General features: G+C 37.5%; 2 protein-coding genes and 2 long non-coding RNA genes across 20 annotated transcripts; all 4 read right to left on the reverse strand.

The window, feature by feature from the left end:
* Positions 1-1,173: 1,173 nt before the first annotated feature.
* On the reverse strand, positions 1,174-9,862 carry LOC133736081 (TMV resistance protein N-like). Of its 2 annotated transcripts, XR_009859398.1 has the most exons (7): positions 8,817-9,862; positions 7,565-8,675; positions 7,069-7,344; positions 5,442-6,977; positions 5,208-5,342; positions 4,043-4,326; positions 1,174-1,258 (listed from the first exon to the last, which is right to left on the reverse strand). XR_009859398.1 is itself a non-coding variant. In XM_062163516.1 (6 exons), exons 1-5 carry the CDS (start codon positions 9,323-9,325, stop codon positions 5,256-5,258), a joined length of 3,519 nt encoding a protein of 1,172 aa, XP_062019500.1. In that variant the 5' UTR covers positions 9,326-9,862; the 3' UTR covers positions 3,610-4,326; positions 5,208-5,255. The 2 variants fall into 2 exon arrangements, 1 of the variants encoding a protein (XP_062019500.1); XM_062163516.1 differs by lacking the exon at positions 1,174-1,258 and having other exon boundaries at positions 3,610-4,326.
* Positions 9,863-10,500: 638 nt separating this feature from the next.
* On the reverse strand, positions 10,501-11,333 carry LOC133736096 (uncharacterized). The gene is made up of 3 exons (XR_009859416.1): positions 11,167-11,333; positions 10,962-11,081; positions 10,501-10,877 (listed from the first exon to the last, which is right to left on the reverse strand). It is a non-coding gene; the product is annotated as an uncharacterized LOC133736096 (long non-coding RNA).
* A 97-nt stretch (positions 11,334-11,430) lies between these two features.
* LOC133736090 (probable CoA ligase CCL6) lies at positions 11,431-14,599 on the reverse strand. Of its 11 annotated transcripts, none has more exons than XR_009859404.1 (8): positions 13,849-14,599; positions 13,638-13,740; positions 13,116-13,164; positions 12,798-12,928; positions 12,605-12,669; positions 12,290-12,329; positions 12,106-12,200; positions 11,438-12,001 (listed from the first exon to the last, which is right to left on the reverse strand). XR_009859404.1 is itself a non-coding variant. In XM_062163526.1 (8 exons), the coding sequence occupies exons 3-8, from the start codon at positions 13,728-13,730 to the stop codon at positions 11,849-11,851; spliced, it is 495 nt and encodes a 164-aa protein (XP_062019510.1). In that variant the 5' UTR covers positions 13,731-13,740; positions 13,849-14,185; positions 14,346-14,599; the 3' UTR covers positions 11,440-11,848. The 11 variants fall into 11 exon arrangements, 5 of the variants coding, with proteins under 5 accessions (XP_062019511.1, XP_062019512.1, XP_062019513.1 ...); XM_062163526.1 differs by lacking the exon at positions 12,798-12,928 and having other exon boundaries at positions 11,440-12,001; positions 13,849-14,185; positions 14,346-14,599; XM_062163525.1 differs by lacking the exon at positions 12,798-12,928 and having other exon boundaries at positions 11,440-12,001; positions 13,849-14,185; positions 14,311-14,599.
* A 21-nt stretch (positions 14,600-14,620) lies between these two features.
* Positions 14,621-20,125, reverse strand: LOC133736094 (uncharacterized). 6 transcript variants are annotated; one of them, XR_009859406.1, is made up of 5 exons: positions 19,180-19,312; positions 17,706-17,852; positions 16,767-17,586; positions 14,806-15,632; positions 14,621-14,697 (listed from the first exon to the last, which is right to left on the reverse strand). It is a non-coding gene; the product is annotated as an uncharacterized LOC133736094 (long non-coding RNA). The 6 variants fall into 6 exon arrangements; XR_009859407.1 differs by lacking the exon at positions 14,621-14,697 and adding an exon at positions 19,839-20,125 and having other exon boundaries at positions 14,705-15,632; positions 19,180-19,256; XR_009859411.1 differs by lacking the exon at positions 14,621-14,697 and adding an exon at positions 16,071-16,323 and having other exon boundaries at positions 14,705-15,632.
* Positions 20,126-20,682: the final 557 nt, after the last annotated feature.

Consider the following 20,682-nt stretch of genomic DNA (forward strand, 5'->3'; position numbering starts at 1 on the left):
CTTATTTGCCTCTTACACAAAAATGAGGTACATTTATGCTTTAAAACTGTGCAATAGACCAAACATAGGTACAGACCTGTTGAAAATCCATCACCAAATTGCACCCAAACAACTCATGCCAAGTTACAGGAGCTATTCTGCCTCTTGTTTTTTTTTTTTTGAAAAGAAACAGCTTTTTATTGAATAAACAAAAAGCGAATTACAAGGAGTCTGCTTTAAAGATCTAAAGAGGGCAGCTAGGGCTATAGGCTTAGCATCTCGTCTATTAATACTAAATGAAAGCTTAGGGGCTTATACGTAGCTGCTTGCTATTTCAAATTAATAGTAATGCAAAAGGAATAGTAAATATGCAGCTATAGGCATTCTGAAGCAAATATGCAACTGCTGGAGATTGAGCAGAAATTATGTGCAAATGGAAGAAGAAGATCACGAAAAAGAATAGTGAGAAGAGGTATTGGGGTGTCATTGTTTTATTGTTGATGTGTTTGTGGATTGATTTAGTAAGAGAGAGTAAGGAACTAAGGTGGAGAAGTTGAGCATAAGGTGAAGAAGGGGGAGGGTATATAACTATATATTAGTGCATAGTTAGGTGAAAGGGAGTCATTTTAAGATGGAAAGACCATGTTATCCAGAACAGAGTAGTGTAACTCTTTCTTGGCAAGTAAGAGGAATAGAGAGGTAGGGAGTTTTGCTTGGCAGGGCAAGAAAAATAGAAGGGTTTGTGAATGAAGTCAGTGGGGTATGAGTGGGAGAATGATGGTTATGATTCTAAGTGTATTGCTTATTGTTTGGTGCAAACTTTACAGAACAAGGCTTGTATTTCCTGTCCTCATAATATAGGCAGTTACAGTACGACCAATTTCTGCCATACTTTGATTTTATGAGACCCTCTGATATAACATCTCAACAGAAAAGAAATTATGCCTAACTACCATACGATTTCAAAGTTAACTGTAAATTTCAGATAATCTCCATGTAAATCAATCAAAATCATATGGATGTGCTTAATATCGTATTTAGAAATTCGTCCATATCAGAATGAAATGGGGCTGTGACCATTAACTCTATAATTATCCAATTACACATGACAACATACAACAAAACATAGCGAAAATTATGAAATAGAATTGGGAAACAAAAATTGGTAATCAAATAATCACCTTATAGAGAATGTATGCTTATCGGGTTGAGCATGACTATGATTTGAAGCTAATTGTGGCTGCGGAGGCAGAGGTTGAAAATCCCGAGGTGGATTTTTCTGCTGAGATAGCATAGTAGGAAGATTGTAATGGAAGATTGTAAAACGAAAATGGGGGGGAAATGTAATACCCGAAAAATTCAAATTAATGTCCGATGACATTTTGGAAATGATTTCGTAGGCGTGGGCACGAAAACGAAGCTTGAAGAAGTTGTGGAATTAGTTCGAACGATTTTATTTCGAAAACGAACGTTATTTAGGGGGTCTCAAAAAGTGACTTTTATACGTTCAAAATTTGGGAAAACTTCCTTCAGGAAAGTTGTAGAACTCGTCGATACGATCGCGTGCATATGTGGAACGCAATATTCGGAGTTCGTATGAATAAGTTATGAATATTTGAAAATTGGGAATTTTCTATAAATATGGAAAAATTTCATTTAAGTACGAAACTTTTAAATTTTTGTGGAACAGTCCCCCGGTTCTCTCTCTCTCCTTCATCAAAACCCTCGGGTTCCGACCGACCCGACCCGGCCCCATCTCTCTCCTCCGGCCTCCTCCGGCCCCGGAACCGGCCCTCCCCCGACTCAGACCGAGCCGCCCAGTCGCCCTGTGCCATCCGCTTGCACCGCCGTCGCCCCCAGACGTGGATCGAAGCCACCCCCCGAAGCGAAAACCCGACCCGGCCGGAAAACCACTTTTTCGGCATCACCTCGGCCGATCCTTTCCATTTTTGGGATCGCCTCTTCCTCCTGATCACCCCCATGTAGGCCTTGCACGATGATTTTGACCGTGGAGCGAACGATCAAGGATTGAAATTTGGACGGTTGTGGTTCAATCTGGAATCTGATCAGACGGTCGAGATTAATCCAACTTCCAAGCTTGATCTAGGACGATCTAGGCCAAACTAGGCTTAGCTCCAGGTATGAAAGTTGATCTACTCTTCATTTTGAACAAGTTTGTAGTTGGTCACTTTGCCATCGGAGGTGGTTGACCCGGCGTTGACAGCCGCCGTTGACCACCGGTTGACCAGTAGCTTGTGGCGGCGCGTGGCGGTGCGTCCGGCCATATTTTTGTGTTCTGTTTTCATTTTATTCATCTACGCATCGATACGGTCGTCTGGACATATTATAATGTCATTTTGGAGAAAGTTGATGCATGCTAGGGTTTCGGTTTTTAAGCATTACTTTCGGTTTACGATCTGCGAAGATCTGACCGTCGGTTTTACTTCAAATTTGGATATGTTGATCGTATGACTGTCCCGATAACTTTGTGTGGTCACGGGCGAAGATCCGACCGTTGGATCTTCGTATAATTGAGAAATGGTGATTCGGAAGGCGATTCGTGAGAATCCGACCGTCAGATTTCAATATAATTTTGTGGAGATGTTTGTAAGGATGATTCAAGAAGATCTGACCGTTGGATCTTCGTGATAATTTTGGAGGATGATCCTAAGGGCGATCTGTGAGGATCGGACCGTTGGATCATCATTAAATTGAGATCCGACCGTTGGATCATCGTATAAATTCGATCCGACCGTTGGATCATCATTAAATTGAGATCCGACCGTTGGATCATCATTTAATTAGAATCCGACCGTTGGATTTCAGTATATGTGTGGTTTATGAGTAATTTACTAAGTCAAGATAACATCTGATTAGGTGATTGACGAATCGAGTTGGTGGACGATTCAGATGGATATGTGGCATTTAGAAGACGCAGCTGGAATTGGAGGTGAGTAAACCTCACGTGGTTCATATTACGAACCCAATATATTTAATTGCTTTATTTTGTTGCAATCATATGAACTATTGTTTGTGTTATTAGACATTCCTGTGTGAATGTCTGTATATATATTATTTACGTAAAATAATATGTATTGTTGGAGTTGTGTTGAGTTTATTGTTGAGAAACAATATATTGTGAGAGATGTCGAGTTTATTGTTGAGAAAACAATATATTGAGAGAGATGTTGAGTTTTATTGTTGAGGAACAATAAACTGTTGTGATTTGTGGAGATCAATAGGTCACGGGGTGACCATGGCATACTATCAGTGAACCACGCTCTCGCGCCGGGTAGGTGGAACTGAATAGTATTAAATCGTGAACCACGCTCTCGCGCCGGGTAGGTGGAAACGATCAGTTAGAGCTCTAGTCTGTCTGCCAATTGTTGAGTGGTGTTGTGAGGGAAATGTTGAGGTTACTTGAGACTGTGAGGGGTCTTATGTGAGAAGTGTTGAGGATACTTGAGTCTTTTAAGTATGAGTTCTTAAAAGAGAGCCTCAAGAGTATCCTTCCTTTTATGGTGATTGTGTTGAGTTATAATAATTGTAAAGTAATAAATCAACAATTCTTTCTTGTTTACTCATACGAGCTGTCAAAAGCTTACCGGGTTTGTGTTGTTGCAATCCCGGAACACTATTCAAATTGTGTAGCGGGTACTACTACAGGTTAAAAGAATCAGGACGGAGATCGAGCTGCGTAGAGAAGCTGCAATTGCTTCAATCTGATTTACTTTGGGAGGTGTGTATGCTCATTTAGAGCTTTACAATATTGCTTATGAAAGTAAATTGTAAGAATGACTCGAGGTTTCGAGATTTGGAGTTATGCATCGTGTGTGATGTTATTTTGAGAAAAAAATTCAGAACGTTTATTTATTTAAGTGATTTAATTCATGTTTCGGATTTGAATTTACTATTCAAAATTCGGGGCGTGGCAGGAAAAACCCAGTAGAAGGAAAGCTCGTATTCTAAGCTGGTTAGATACAAAATTACTCTGATTATGAGTATGCGAACAAAACAGCAATGAAATATGACTCGATACCTAAAAATGAAATATGAAATATACCTTGGGATGGAGAGCTCTACAATCTCCATAACCAGGTGAGTAAAAATCCACTACAACCAATCTATCACCAGCATTATGCAAAGAATCAATGAGTTCTTAGCAGAATGGATCTCCACCATGTTCAGTTTTAGGGCTTTCTCCCACCATTTCATAGCTTTGCTTACACAGATCGATGCTTGTGCCTGAAACCCTATACATATCCAAAATTTCACGGTTTGCACTGCGAAATTGCTGCAGTAACCATTAGTGATGCAACAGCTTCCTTAGATTCCTCAGGGCATTCCCTGCAATGACAATAAGGGAGCAAATTAAGTAAACATTATGATGAGTTAACCTGTCCTTCTTTTAACTCATTAATGAAAGAAAGGTTTCAAACAAAAAAAATTCATTTCCTTTAGCAGGAACTCAAACCACCTATCTGATGTACATTATTACATGATTCCGTCTGGTCAACAGAAAAACTGTAGTAATGACAGAATCATCTAAAGTTTCAAATACTCATGGCGTGAATATCTCTACACCAGAACCTAATCAAACTTCCTCCAATGAGTCTTTGCATCTAGTACAAATTTACATGGCATATACTAAAATCAATCAACCATGTGAAACCTGACATTTAGAGAATCTAGCTAGTAAACTGAAGTAATGCTACACTGCATCAGCAGCATAATCTGACACTAAGATTAGCAATCCAGGAAACCAAACTAATTAAGCGAAAGTAAGGGCTTTTATTCTTTCTCGCCAACATTTCTAAGGCCCATAAGCGAATGTATATATTAGCAGTTCAATCCGAAATCAAAAGAGCAGCTGCGTATTAATAGAGTAGTAGCATACCTTTGGATGAGGAAATAAATTCAGAAAATGATGCTATAAACTCGGAAAATAGAAAGACCTTGAGATTGGTTATTGGAAGAGAAAACGTCTACAAGTTCATTGATGAGTTTAGTGAAGTAGATTTAGTGCACTAGATCAAGCTTCTAAATTACAAATTTAATATTCCTTTCACAGATGCAATTTTGCATTTTTATAGTTACATGGAACCAGGCTAGGTAAACTAGTTCAACTCTATCCACACATATGGAGAATGCCAACAAAGAGTTGATATTACAAACCAATGTTGAAACTCCAAAGATATCAAAGAAAGGGAGAATTTGAAAATGTAAACCTGTATCCGTGACACTGGTCCATAGACAATGCCATGCTGCATCAATAATTACAGCTTTTCGTTCTCCAGTTGTGCATCAGTAAATAATTCTTTGCAGTCAGTCCTCTGTTTGGGACGATAATTGTCCCAGAAGTCCTGCAATAGCATTGTTGTTCAGATGTCAGTCCTCTGTTTTGCTGCAAATGTCACATATTATCTCTGAAATGAGGAAATTTTCACAAAAGGAAACGATACCTTTTCACGTTCACCACCAGGATATTTACTGGTGAGGTTCTCTGCACGGATTAGCTTCATACAAACGTCTTCATTGGGTGGCATTACAAGGTGGACACCACAGCTTTTTATGGAAGGCATAGATTCCTCAAATTGATAAATAATGACTCGACACGTAAAAGGGGGCAACGGACGCATATAACCAAATCGCCACATTTCAAGGAAGGGAACATAGTGCAGCCACATATGATTCGACTCTGCTGAATTAACCAACCAGTAGAAGATTTTTGAAACAAGTACTTCATTGATGTGAATATGGACCAGAAAATAAGTATGTTGCAGGTTTTGATCAACAGCAACACAGAGAGCCAATCCTGTGTTCTCCCATTTGAAATTTGCAAGTGTTTCAATACAAAATTCAAACCGTAGATGCCCCATGAAATCCATTTGACAGCTGAACCACTTTGGAACCTCGCATCTTGGAACTGGAAATGTAATTGTGAATTTGGATTGCTGAGAAGATAGGAGTCGAAAGAAGAGATCAGCGTGCACTTCATCATCATCATCCTTGTTTGCCATCTGAACCAAATTTTGACAGAGTCTCCAGCAATTAGTCAAGTCCATCTCCTTAATCATTATTTGTGATTCTTTACGCTCCAAAATGTTTGACAACTTTGAAATTCTTTCCAATGATACGCAATCCCTCACATCCAACTCGCTAATACTTGGTGGAAGCTCTGGAATTTCTACGAGCCTCCTGCAGCCTCTCAAAGAGAGTCCCGACAAGTTGACAAATTTCTTGATGCATTCGGGAAGAATAACAATGGGGCTTCCTGATAAATCAAGTCTCTCTAAATTGGATGCACAATCAAGGGACGCGAGGAAATCACTATTAGACAAATTGCATCCCCTCGCACTGAATCGATCTAGCCAAGGAAGCGCCGAATTGAATTCAATGTCTGGCTTTGGCTCTAATGAACTGCCTGCACGCCAATCGTGACTATTCAATAAAGAGTCACGGTTGTCATGTGAAACCTTTGAGTAAGTTGGAAGCACTTCAGACTCCACCTTTTTTGGGAAGGTTTCGAGTTTTGGGCAATCAGTCAAAGAAACGATCACTAACTTCTGCAATTCATAAATGCCGCAAGGTAGATCTGTGAGGTTTCCACAATTATCTAACACCAACGATCTAAGGTTAATTAGATATCCAATGGATGAAGGCAATGCTTTGATGCCAGTGTGGTCTAGATGCAAGGATGTCATGTATTTCATCTCCCCCTCAATTTCAGGGAAACTCTCCAGCCTTGTGCACCAGTCGAGATTAATGGATCGGAGGGATCTCCAGTTGACTTCTCCTGGTAGCCTCACAAGGTTAGAGCATCTTTTAAGATTCAGGTCAACAAGCTTTTTGAGGGATCCAACCGAAGGGTGAACCTTCTTTAAACTTTTACAATAGCTTAGATCCAGGAACTCTAAGTTTGGGCTTCCAGACAGGTCTGGGCTTTGTGCTAGGAATTTACATTCACTCAAATTTAAGGATTTCAGATTTTCCATACTCTGTCATACCAAAGAAGAAGAAAAAATCAAATGGAAAAGTGGTAAGGTGTAAAGATTTTAATAAAGTAAGCTCCTGAAAAATTATAATTACCTTGAATCCTTCTCCAAAACGTGAGATGCGGCTGCAAGGCATATTAAGTTGAACCAGATTCTTCATATTAAAATCGGAGGGCAAAGATTGTACCGGATAGTTACGCCAAAAAAGTAACTGCAACTGATTCGGATAATAATCAACCTTTCCACAAAACCGTCCATTCACGTTTATAAAAATTTTAAGATTTCTCATCTTTTTGAAGCATTTAGGACTCAAGCGTATCTCATCTGCTGTAGGCATCTTTATCATTATACCTTCAATTTTACTTGTTCCCTAGTATGAAAAAGGCAATCGTATTAGCAAAATGAGTACTTATATAATAAAATGCAAGTTTTTGTGAGTTTTATTCTTTCTTTAAGAATTCAACATAAAATCATATAATACATATTACCCGGATATTGGTTGTCGAATTGGAATAAACTACACACATAGAAAATCACACTGACCTGACTCCATGTATATATGTAAATATGAGCATATAGGAACTACATACCGTGTTTTCTGTTAGTACCTCCTGCACATCCTTGTGATGCCACAATCTGCTTCGCTCACCGGGCTCTGTAGACTCTTGCTGAACTATATCTTTTCCCATCTCTTCTAGCAAATCATGCATGCAAATCTTACCATAACGATCAACATATATGAGAGCCTTTTCTTCAAGAACTTCAATACTATGCGTGGGGTTGTTGCGGTCACAACCATCTAGTATTTGTATCACATCATTTGTCTTCCAACCTTTGAAGAAACAAGCAATGTCGAGGAAAACTTCTTTCACTATTTCTTCCAGTCCATCATAACTTACTTTGAGAATATCTCGAATGTCTTTGGGAAGATTTCTTTTATAACCATCTAACATAGCTTGCCAGTCATATATAGGTCTACCATATAGATGTGAACCCAAAATTTCTAGGGCTAATGGAAGGCCTTGAGCATATTCAACAACAGTCCTAACTAAGAGCTTCTCATTGTCATCTAAATTTCTCTTATTCTTGAAGGCATTTGAACTGAAGAACTCGCAACCTTCGTGATGACCTAGTTCCCTAGCTTTGTATATAGGATTGACTTCGTGAACAGTCAACAAACGTTTATCTCTTGTTGTTATGATAATTCTGCTGCCACGACCAAACCAATCAGGTGCTCCGGCTAATGTGTCTAACTGGTCCGATTTATTCACATCATCAAGAATTAACAGAATCCTTTTATTTCTCAACCTTTCACGCAACAAATTGATTCCTTTATCAACATTGATTACATTCAGTTCTTTGCCCCCTAGAATCTTTGAAAGAATAATGTTTTGTAGGTTGACCAGACCTTCATGTGGCACGGAACGTTCTCTAACATTTTCCAAAAAGCAACTATCTTCAAACTCATGGACAATTGTATTGTAAACAGCTTTAGCAATTGTTGTCTTCCCTATTCCACCACTTCCCCATATCCCTACCATGCGTATATCACTTCCCCCAACATCCAAGAGTTCAAGCATGTCTTGTACACGAGATTCTATCCCGACTGGAAACTTTGCCACATTCAAAGGGGTATGTTTTATTACTTGTGCAGAAATCTCTTTAATGATTCTATCAATAAATTTAGATTCATATTCATGCCTGTCATGTTAAAATCAAATGAAACATTTAATAAAAATAAAACCTTGCTACTTCGAAAAAGAGCATAGTATTGTATAATAATCACACACCACTAAAAAAACAGACAAATTTGCTATAAGTAAGATTAAGTGCATGATGTACCCGCCCGGGAAATGCCACCCAGATAAATTTGCTGCTTCTGAAAGAGCTTCTCTCCATCTTAACACCTTGTTCTTGTCATCTTCGAATCGGTGCTCATGCTCTGCAAGTGCCTTACTAAATGTGCCTCTTTGGTGTCTTACGTCCGAGGGATCCACTTTGTAAAAGATTGGCCAAACCATTTGTTTCTTTGATCTTCTACATCCAAGGATATGAACCAGTTCATCCAAACACCACTTTGAGGATGCGTAGTTTTCAGAGAACACAATGAGAGAGAGCTTTGATCCTTCAATGGCTCGGAGAAGTGCTTCTGATATTTCCTCTCCTCTTGGAAGATCATCATCATCTATGAAAGTGTTGATCCCCCTTTGAACCAAATTTCTGTGCAAATGACCTGTAAAATTGTAGCGCGTATCCTCGCCTCTGAAACTCAGAAACACATCGTATGTGTATGAACGGGTGGAAAAAGGGACAGAAGAGAATGAGGAAGAAGCTCTCAATTGGATGGCCATCGAATCTAGCTTTTTGTTTGATTTCACGCTCACCTCGCTGATGGAATGAAGAAGGAGCGGAAGAGGAAGAAGAACTGAAAAGGAGCACAGCTCAAATATAGGTACACTGCTTGATCACAGTTTCCTGGGAGCTTCGATCAACGTCAGTGTGAAGTCAAAGGCGTGTAAGATGAAACGAAACTACCAAGAAAAGGAGAAGAAGAAAAGGTAAAGTGGAAAAAGCAGAAACAGATTGTATGTGTATGAAGTATGAACGGGTGGAAAAAGCAGGAACGGTTGTTGTTTGACTGCTGGTGAAATGAAGAAGGGGCAGAAGAGGACGAGGCTCTCAGTAGGTGCACTGATCACAGTTTTTCCTGTAAGATGAGTGGGCATGTAAGAAAAGAAGAAAAGGCAATGGAAGACTCTTCCGGCCAGGAAGAGAACTGGATCAGTCAAGTCACCGCCGAATGAGTGGGAGATATTTTGCCAATGCAATTATTGGTTTGGTTGAGAGGTAGATGCAATTGCCTGATTGCCAACGACTATCTCTTGATTTAGTGGTAAAATTGTAAAAGAATGAAGAAAGAAGTTTGTTTAGAAGCAAAGCTTAATGAACTGGCAACCAAGTGAGATTGATTATTGAGAGTTTGGTAAAATGAGAGACGACACATTTGTATATCGACCGGTGGAAGCAACTGCAATTCTTCTTTTTTTTTTTGACTTCATGCATTATTTCTTGGACTGAATGGCAAAACTGGAAAAGCACACTATATTCATCATCAGAACATAATTTTAGTTCAAAGAATTTCTTCTTTTTATGGGTTGCAGAAGTAGGACTCATTGCTTTCTTCTTTTTCGAAAAACATGACACTAAGTACTTTTATTTTTTATTATTTTAATACCTAAGTTTAATTCGGTGTGGATTTAAAATACTTGCTCAGTTATTGATTCTAAAATTAAAAAACTAATTTTATTGTTGATTTTTTTCTTTTCTGAGAGTAAAACTTTATTGTTGATTACTTAACCCATACTTTTATACAATTAAGTTCACTGCTACCTGCTGGTTAAAGCGAAACAGTTGGTTAAAGACATATTTATGTAGCTCTAATTTCACAATTGTCAAGTCTTTTGTTAATTTTGACCTTAGGGTTTCAGAAGTTGTCCCCAAAAGAAAAGCACATGATTTTAATCGCTTTCGGAGTAAGTAGCACACTAATTTCATCATCTGAAATGATCAACTAAATGTTACACCTCGTTAAATGCAAGCACAACATTTGGGATCAACACGAATTCTAGAATAAACAAGAAATATTTTATCTTGGATGAAAGAATAAACATTAAAATTTCATACGATCTTTACTTATCTATACACAAACTAAGAACAAATGTCAATATGGGTAAATCCCGGCTAGATATTCTTTTACAGTCGTATGTAGTTTTTCATCAACAAAAGATCAGGCAATCGAAATTTTGGGAAAGTGATGTAGCTAGATTTATCCAATAGTTGCTTCCAGCTCTGTTCTTATAATTTTCCACCCTTCGCTCCACTACAAAGTTTTTCAACTTGGTCCTGCAGATGATATAATTCAACATACATATTTAGGATTAACTTATCAAAGTTCCAACCTTTTCTTATCTAAGTAGAAAATCATACCTTGTAATATTTGAGTAATTGCGGTCTTTTCAGTTTGAAAGTTGGAGTCATGAGATCCCTCTCTATGTCAAAGGGGTTTGGCTCCAAATGAACTGCTTTTAACAACTCAAACCCTCGAAGCTGCAATAAAAATGTCTTTTAAGTCAGATGACTAAACTTAAGCAACATAGCATGAAACAGGGATGAAGCACATGCTGTTTCTGACCCATACTATTGAGCTCATCCAAAATGTATTTTCTTGCCTTCATGTTTCGACACAATGATTTGTAGTCATCAGTCAAATGATGCTCAGCTGCCCAGTCCTCCAAGGCCTTTCTGTCAGGAACAACCACAGCAACAAGAAATGACTTGAAGCTGTTCTCATAAACCCAAATCTGCCGACCAGATAAAAGTTAGGATGTTAAGATATCCGTCTGTAACTTCAGAAAACATGAAAGCATTTAAACAGGCACCACTTATATGTATGGAAACAGAACAAGGATCGCAATTTTCATTTAATAATGAGGAAATAATTTCATATTGATGATGCTACAAAATCCAAAACAAAATCGGCCTTATATTGGCCTTTTCAGTGACAAAACTACTAAATCTCCATGACCAAAACATGTTCTCTACAAGTCTATTTGCCTCTTCACATATAAATGAGGTACATTTATGCTTCAAAACTATGCAATAGACCAAACATAGGTACATGACCTGGTGAAAATTAATCACCAGATTACACCCCCAAACAACTCGGGACAAGTTACAGGAGCTATTCTGCCTCTCTTATTTTTTTTTTTTTTTTAGAGAGGCAGAGTAAGCATTAATTCAGAAACATCAAGATAGAATAAAAAGCTAAAAAATTGAAGATGTTAACTGTGTCAAGTTATTTACCACTCTATCTGTTAGGAAAAGTATATGTCTATTGACAATTCTTCTGACATTAATGCTGCATTAGTAACGATTACGCCTTTTGGTTCTCCAGTCGTTCCACTTGTATACATTATTGTGCGCACAGCGGTCCTCTGTTTTGGACGTAGTTCAGAATCTGAATTTCCCTGAGAATATGAAAGATAATATATGATTTTATATTGTTAAAAGTTAATGGCCAATCCTTTACTGAAAACAAGAACTTAACTGAGAAACAGTGTTGAGAAGTTACCAACTGAAGGAATTCCTCCCACAAAAAGCAAGATACCCCCAGTTCTTCTGCTTCCTTCTTTTGAGTGCCAGAAACATTTGTGAAGCTGACAATTACTGAACACCGCAGATGTATACCATAGATTCAATCCTAACAACTTGGCCTTTAAATTTGGAAGTATTTACGGAAATAGTATATGACCTACTTTTTAAATGCGTAGAACAGTTTGGAAGGATTGATATAATCTGCAGAAAAAAATTACCATGTAAGGATCTTAGAAAGCAGGAAAAGGAGAGGGAAACAAATTTATATAAATGGAGTGCATATTAGGAAAGGAACTAAGATTAACCATCAAGTATACAAGGCAAGTTGGTCTTTGTATTTATATCATGTTTACTACAACTCAATTGGACTATGAATGTTCTAGTACCAAAATATTAGACATCAGCAGCTTCAAAGTTAAAACAAATATCTAGTTATGAACTTATGATAATAACACATAGTTTGGAAAATAACTTACAGCAGGGATTTTGTTCTCTTGAACAAAAGCTATTGAAACTTCAGCACGGTTGATGATGAACTCAACTGCATTAGCACTTGCAACAGAAACCATGAAATGTCAATCAAATAAATTTCAAGGGAAACTGAAAATGCACCTTCCAATTTTCTCCCTAGACCCCCCACAACTTTTTTCCCAAAACTTCCCCTTATACCTGTAGAATTCAAAAACTGTTTGGCATGTTTAGTGGTTGGCTACTAAACTTTTGTTATGGCTAGCTAGCAAACACTTGTTACTGTCCAGTAGTTTCCGATAGACAACTATCAAGCATTCAGCAGCCAGCCGCTGAACACAGCTCAATCCAGATTTACAAATGATGGCAAAGTGGCAGATTTTGAAAAGGAAAAAGTTAACACAATTTAGAATTTCCCTTCAGTTAATCAAACTCGAGCACCATTATTGAAGTTCACTATCTGCCACTGGAAAATATTACAATGCACTAAGAATTCTTGAAAAAGAAAAGGAAGCATACCAAGGGTGTCATGAAGTGGAACATATGTAATGGCATGGCTGTCACAGGCCTGTAAAAAAAAAAAAAAAACACACACACACACACAAGTATAAGGCTAAAAAGTCGCAATCTTTCTAGTAAGATTCAGTCCCCAATATCAGATTCAGTTGTTCAATCCTTCCACCAGTCACGAAAATGTGCTCCCAACAGTCAACATAGCATTTCTTCATTCAAGTCTCTTGCATAATATCCACAAAGATGAAAAGGAAAACATGACAGTATTAATATTACCTCCATTGCAATAATCCACTGGGGGCAATTTGATCCATATATAGTTATATACCACAATTATCTCCCGGAAAACATTGAAACAATATAAAATAAAAAAACAATATCTTTCCATTTCACAGTTACTATTCTCACTACCACTACCATCAACTCTATAACACATACACCTATATTACCAAGAACACATTTTCTTCCATAAAAATGTTACACACACACACACATACATAAACACATAAGTGGAGAGGTGTGACTTACAGGATTGACACCATGGCTTCTGATGGCTGAACCCGATGGCTGAACCCACACGAATGGCTGCATCATACACCTCTTGATATGTAGTCCACACATATGGACCCGCCTGTCATTTTGCATTAAACAAAATTGGCATTAGTATTTCCTATTAGCAAAATTGAGCTCCTGGGTTTCAATGGGTTGCTGCCATTGCTCAAATGGAAATGGAAAGTACCTTCTTCTCGTTGACTTGGCGTTGACCAAGCATTTGACCGCTTGGGTTCCTCTTAATAGTCAATGCCAGTGAAAACAGAGTTTCAGCCATCATCTCATACTAACAATTTGAATCGAATCACACCAGTGAGCCTTTCTAAGTGCTCATATCCCACTACCATATTCACTCCTTGTATCTAATTCGTATCCAACTTATCAACTGGCAGATTAGCTCAGCTGGTTAAAGCATCGTGCCAATAACGCAAAGCTCACAGTTTCAAGACTTGTATGGGCCATTTTTCGTTTACACTTTTTTCAATTTTTACCCATTTTTCTTTTCGGGCCGTTTGACCTGTTTTCTGAAAAATGAATAAAAATATGATATGCAATGATTCTGTTTTTTTTTTTTTTTTTTTTTTGGCTATGATTCTACTTTGTATAAGCTCAGTAGCATTCACAATACATGTGACTTGATTTAACATACATGATCAATCCCATAACTGCCATGGTGTCTGATACCTAAGAAACTGCCGCGGTGACTCCAAAACCCCTCCAGCAACTCCAACAGCCCATCTTTAGTTAGATCTTGCAGCTTGTGATAACCAGAAAACAAGGTTTTTCCTCTCAAACAAATCTCTCCACATGGCACACTAGAAATTGCATCATATCCCAGTTCTGGGACCAACTCAAGCCATGCTTCAATAGTTGTCCAGGGGAACCAACCACAGCTTTCAGTAAGGCCAGCACGATTTAAGAAACTGATGAAATGTAGATCTCTTGATGTGCTGTGGTAGCTGAACCCGATGGCTGAACCCACACGAATGGCTGCATCATACACCTCTTGATATGTAGTCCACACATATGGACCCGCCTGTCATTTTGCATTAAACAAAATTGGCATTAGTATTTCCTATTAGCAAAATTGAGCTCCTGGGTTTCAATGGGTTGCTGCCATTGCTCAAATGGAAATGGAAAGTACCTTCTTCTCGTCGACTTGGCGTTGACCAAGCATTTGACCGCTTGGGTTCCTCTTAATAGTCAATGCCAGTGAAAACAGAGTTTCAGCCATCATCTCATACTAACAATTTGAATCGAATCACACCAGTGAGCCTTTCTAAGTGCTCATATCCCACTACCATATTCACTCCTTGTATCTAATTATTATCCAACTTATCAACTGGCATATTAGCTCAGCTGGTTAAAGCATTATGCCAGTAACGCAAAGCTCACAGTTTCAAGACTTGTATGGGCCATTTTTCGTTTACACTTTTTTCAATTTTTACCCATTTTTCTTTTCGGGCCATTTGACCTGTTTTCTTATATTAACTTCTTCCAAGTTCCAATTAACAGACTGAAAAATGAATAAAAATATGATACGCTATGATTCTGTTTTTTTTTTCTTTTTTTTTGGCTATGATTCTACTTTGTATAAGCTCAGTAGCATTCACAATACATGTGACTTGATTTAACATACATGATCAATCCCATAACTGCCATGGTGTCTGATACCTAAGAAACTGCCGCGGTGACTCCAAAACCCCTCCAGCAACTCCAACAGCCCATCTTTAGTTAGATCTTGCAGCTTGTGATAACCAGAAAACAAGGTTTTTCCTCTCAAACAAATCTCTCCACATGGCACACTAGAAATTGCATCATATCCCAGTTCTGGGACCAACTCAAGCCATGCTTCAATAGTTGTCCAGGGGAACCAACCACAGCTTTCAGTAAGGCCAGCACGATTTAAGAAACTGATGAAATGTAGATCTCTTCTTTTCATATATATCTGCTTCTGATGTGCTGTGGTAGCTGATTTAGAAAATTAAGGTCATTTGAATGACCACAAAAGCATTCATACTCGACATCTCATAGGCCAAACACATATATCATGAATTAAGGTGAGAAAGCACGTTGAGTTAAATACTCAACCTTGTTTAATTTCCTCAATCTTCACTATGATTTAAACTGATTAAAGTATATATTAATTATGATATGCAGTCAACTTATACACAATCCTAACAACTTGCACCTCAAACATCAAGTATTCAAAGAAATAGCTTATCATCTACTTTTTAAATGTATAGAACAGTTGGTACTTGGTAGGCAAGATAGAATCTGTACAAAGAATACCACGTGATAATAGAAAACAAGAAAAGGAGAAGGAAATATCTTTTATAAAAACGGAAGTTGTGTAAATCAACAAGGCACCTCAATGTTCTACATAAGTTACTTACCTCTACTACTTACCTCTACATCAGCTCAATCAAACCAAAATATTGTCCTTCAATCCTTAACAAATTCAGTTCGTCATAGCCCAAACTCTGATATTACTTTGGTTCTCAACGGATTCACACTAAAATATTGTCCTTCAACTCTCAACAAATTCAGTTCGTCCAAGCCCAAACTCTGATATTACTTTGGTTCCCATTGACTCATAGAGTCTTCCATCAATAAATAGCTACAGATCTTCTTCTTTTTTTGGTCAATAATAGCTACAGATCTGAGATGTCATAATGGTTCAGAACTCTTAGTTTCCTCTCTTTGCGAATCTTGATTGAAATCAAATTGAGTCTGAGATTTTATGATAGTTAAGGACTAGTAATACATTATTCCACTACAAGTAAAAAGGTCCAATAAGGACTTATGAGACCAATAGCGTCTACATCTCTGATATGACCAATAAACAGAGTAAAAGCGAATAATATATGCATTTGTTTTATTGTAAACCATAGCAATAAAGCAACACCTTCTACTCATAGTTTCCAACACCTGCTTATCTTACGGGAAAGTTTTTCGTATTCTGAGGTAAAGTTGGACGAGGCTGGTTGCCTCGGAAACACACTTGACCACAAGGACAAATAAATAATATCCAAAGCAACCAAGCAAATTGGTAAACAAAATTGACAATTGGGGGGAAAACAGTCTCAGGATTCTATTACTGACCTTTTTAAACTCAAGCTTGTGCTTTGTCTTGTGGAAGAGACTTCTTCAGATACACCAACTTCTTGTTATTTAAACCTTTCAGTAGCTTAGAATAAGACTGCCAATGAAAATGCCAACTGATGAGCTGCCTAACTTATATGCATATTGGAACAGGGTATGGTTCCACCAGAGGAAACTCTATTCGCAATACCTGCAGGAACAAATTTAGGCATAAATTTTACGATAACAAAAAAACAAGGGCAAATATTTCTCAAGTTAATTATAATGTAGTGGTACTCAACAAGAAACTGATCAAATGAAAAAGAAAATCATTGCAATTACGTAAAAATAATTGGACACTGCATATGAAAAACTTAATCTCACTTTTCTTAAATCATGCCTTCAAGTATATATCATTCTAAATCAGACACCAAAAATATATGTTTGGTGATTGATCAACACAATTCTAAACTTTTTACTTTTGAATAAGGAAATAATTTCAGATAACAATACTATAAACTCAGAAAATAGAAAGACCTTGAAAGATCGATCAACACAATCATGATCTGAATTTTTCAGTTTTGAATGAGGGGGAAGTAATTTCAGATAACCATGCTATAAACTCAGAAAATAGAAAGACCTTGAAAGAATTTGGTGGACTAGTGCAATAGATCAAACTTCGAAAACAAATTTAATATCGCTTTCCATAATGCAATTTTTCATGTATTAGTTACATGGAACCAGGCTTGGTAAACTAGTTCAACTACTATATCCACACAAATGGAGAATTCACCCCTGACCACAACTCATCCGCTGATTCTTCAACATTAGTCGGTTCGGACTGCCAAACAGAGTTGATATTAATTATTACAAACTATTTTGAAACTCCAAAAGATATAAAAAAGGGGAGTCTTTCCCTCAAAAAAAAAAAAAACAAAAGGGGAGAGTCTAAAATGTAACCTGTATTCGTCACATTTGGTCCATAGACAATGCTTTACCAACATTGCCGCATTAGTACTAATTACAGCTTTCCAATCTCCAGATGTGCATCAGTATATATTACTTATGCGGTCGATCACTGTTTGGGGCAATAACTTTCCAGTAGTCCTGCAATAGCATTATTGTTCAGATGTCAGTCCTCTATTTTGCTACAAATGTCTGTTATTATCTCTGAACTACTGACGCAAAAAATGAGAAAAATTTCACAAAAGAAAACGATACCAATAAACACAAATTCATATTAAGGCAACTACAGCTGTATGTAATACCTCAACGAAGTTACTTTGGAAAAAAATATAAACTATAAAATAAATCTGCTTTCACAGGACGACTTTACTCAAAATTGTATTAGTACCCTTAGTTTAATTAGTAGGTAGAAAATCTGTAATTTGATGGCCAAGCACAAAGATTCCAGCATAATTTGATCTAATATGGGGTCCAATTTCTACCAAAATGAAAGTATAAATCTCCCCCAGTTGAGGTCGGTACAAACCCCAACTTTACTCATACTGTCACAGTTAACACCACTAACAACACCAAATAGAAAGCAACGAATTGGTTTAACAAGCTTGTTGCGAAACGAAATATTTTATTCCTAGACAAAACCGTCTTGGAGAATGACGTCCTCACATGTTGTCTTGGCAAAAACAACAAATCTTGAACATGTTACAATTGACTATAACTGCTCACTAAATTGGGTTGCATCCACGTGATTTAAACTTTTGTCTTGGCAAAACTAGCATTTTAAACAGGCAGAGCATACATGTATGAAACAGATTAAGGATTAAATATTTCATTTGAGAATGAGGAACTAATTTCATATTGATAGTGCTACAAAAATGAAAATAGTCTTGTATTGACCTTTTCAGTAACAAAACTACTAAATCTCCATGACCAAACTGTTCTCTGCTAGTTTATTTAAAATGAGGTACATCTATAATTTAAAACTGTCCCATAGACCAAACATAGGTACAGGACCTGGTGAAATCCATCACCAGATTGCACCCAAAACAACTTATGCCAGCTTACAGGAGCTATTCTGTGACAATTTTTTTTTTTTTTTCCTTTTGAAGAGGCAGAATAAGCACTAATTTGGAAACATGAAGATAGAATATCTTAAAAAGCTAGAATATTGAAATATCTAACTGTGTTAAGTTGTTTACCACACTATCTGTAAGGAAAAGTATATGGTCTGTTGACAACATGAAAAGGAGAGGGGAATAAATTTTATATAAACAGAGTGCCATAATAGGAAGAAACCAATATAACAATCAAAGGGTCAAAATATACAAGGCAAGCTGGTCTTTGCATTTATATCATGTTTAGTACAACAAAATTGGATTATGAAGGTTCTAGTACCAAAATATAATACATCAGTGGCTTCAAACATATATCTAGTTATGACAATGACATAATAGGTTGGAAAATAACTCACAGCAGGGATTTTGTTCTCTTGAACAAAAGCTATTGAAACTTCAGCGTGGTTGATGATGAACTCAACTGCGTTAGCACCTGCAACATAAGCAAGAAAAAATGGTCAAATAAATTTTCAAGGGAAACTGAAAATGCACAGTCCAATATTCTCCCTGGACCCACCACAGGTTAACTCCGATAGAATTGAAACACCGTTTGGCAAGTTTGGTCGCTACTGAACTTTCTTTGTGGCTGGCTTTTAAACACATGGTACTGTTCAGTAGTTTCCAAACCTAAGTTGTTGCCGAGAGTTCGATAGGCAACTACCAAGCATTGAGTAGCCAGCCACTGAGTTCGATTTACAAAAGATGGTGAATTGGTATATTTTGGAAAGGTAAAAGTCAAGACCATTTAGAATTGCCTTCATTTACTCAGAAGCAAGCACCATCACTACTGAAGTTCACTACTGAATTTCGCTGAGAATTATTGAAGAAGAAAAGGACCAAAGCACCAATACACAATTCCTTATCCTCCCTGTGTTTTTTCGAAACACCAAAGCCAAAAAACCAGTCCCAACCTCCAAATTTCCTTTCCAAAGCACCAATTCAAACAAACCAACAAGTGCAAGAATTTAAAAGAAGAAGAGATAAAAAAACAAGAGTGAACAAGTGCTTTGATTACCAGACCCCGATGAAATGCGGAGTGCTTTCCCTTCAATGGCACGTGCAAACAGAAAACAAGAAGCAAGCTTTTGAGTGTGATCGCCTTTTTTTTGCTATTGAAGAACAATAACGCCGCACACCACTTGTTCGATAAAATGCGGCAGAAAATTCGGACACCCAGAGTGAACAAGGACGCTCCAAAGCGGCAAATACTCCTGAGAGGATCTTTTCAGTTTTGGGCCTCCTACAATCTTTTCTCGGGTGTCCTTGCCAAATTTGGGCTTTTGCGGCGGCTGTCCATTTTAAAATCTGGTGCCCGAAATGCATGTCTCCGGGTTTTAGATATCTAAATTGAGACTTGGAGTTTCACTCCGTACATTGATGAGGGTTTTCATATCAAATTTGGGGCTGAGAAAACTTTATGGATCGAGGAACATGATTCACAAGGAAACATAAAAGAAGCCCATTTCAAAATTTGGGCCCATTTGAAGAGTTCAGCGAAGCATGATGCTATAGGTGTCCAGATCAAAATACTCGAGCTTTAGTTTTGTAAAAAAAAAAAAAAACAAACAAACTTCGAAACTTAAAATGAAATCGTTTTGGTGCAAAACCAAGAAATCCCAAATACCTAAAAATAACTTCGAACTAAAATGGTTTGAATGGATGTAAGCAATTTGGATTTATATCTGGATCCATCCACAGCTTAAACTGAATCACTGGTTTTTTCAAAACCAAATTCACCCAAATATCTAACCAAAATATTTTGACAGGTAATCTATATGTCGAAACCCCAAAGTAACAAACTCTGAAACTACGAGTGGCTTGATCCCTTGTGGGGTACATAGACAACATGTAAAACAAGG

Source organism: Rosa rugosa, chromosome 3 (assembly GCF_958449725.1).
Source record: "Rosa rugosa chromosome 3, drRosRugo1.1, whole genome shotgun sequence".
Classification (NCBI taxonomy): domain Eukaryota; kingdom Viridiplantae; phylum Streptophyta; class Magnoliopsida; order Rosales; family Rosaceae; genus Rosa; species Rosa rugosa.

Excerpts from the sequence above, each read along its gene's own strand:
- LOC133736081 (XM_062163516.1), bottom strand. The coding sequence starts at position 9,325 with ATGGCCATCCAATTGAGAGCTTCTTCCTCATTCTCTTCTGTCCCTTTT. Across the intron at positions 8,676-8,816 it reads GGGTGGCATTTCCCGGGCGG|GCATGAATATGAATCTAAAT; the intron begins GTACATCATGCA and ends TTAACATGACAG. Across the intron at positions 7,345-7,564 it reads AGGTACTAACAGAAAACACG|GGAACAAGTAAAATTGAAGG; the intron begins GTATGTAGTTCC and ends TTTTCATACTAG.
- LOC133736090 (XM_062163526.1), bottom strand. The coding sequence starts at position 13,730 with ATGTGTGGACTACATATCAAGAGGTGTATGATGCAGCCATTCGTGTGG. Across the intron at positions 12,330-12,604 it reads AAGAGAACAAAATCCCTGCT|ATTATATCAATCCTTCCAAA; the intron begins GTAAGTTATTTT and ends TTTTTTCTGCAG. Across the intron at positions 12,002-12,105 it reads GGGAGGAATTCCTTCAGTTG|GGAAATTCAGATTCTGAACT; the intron begins GTAACTTCTCAA and ends TCATATTCTCAG.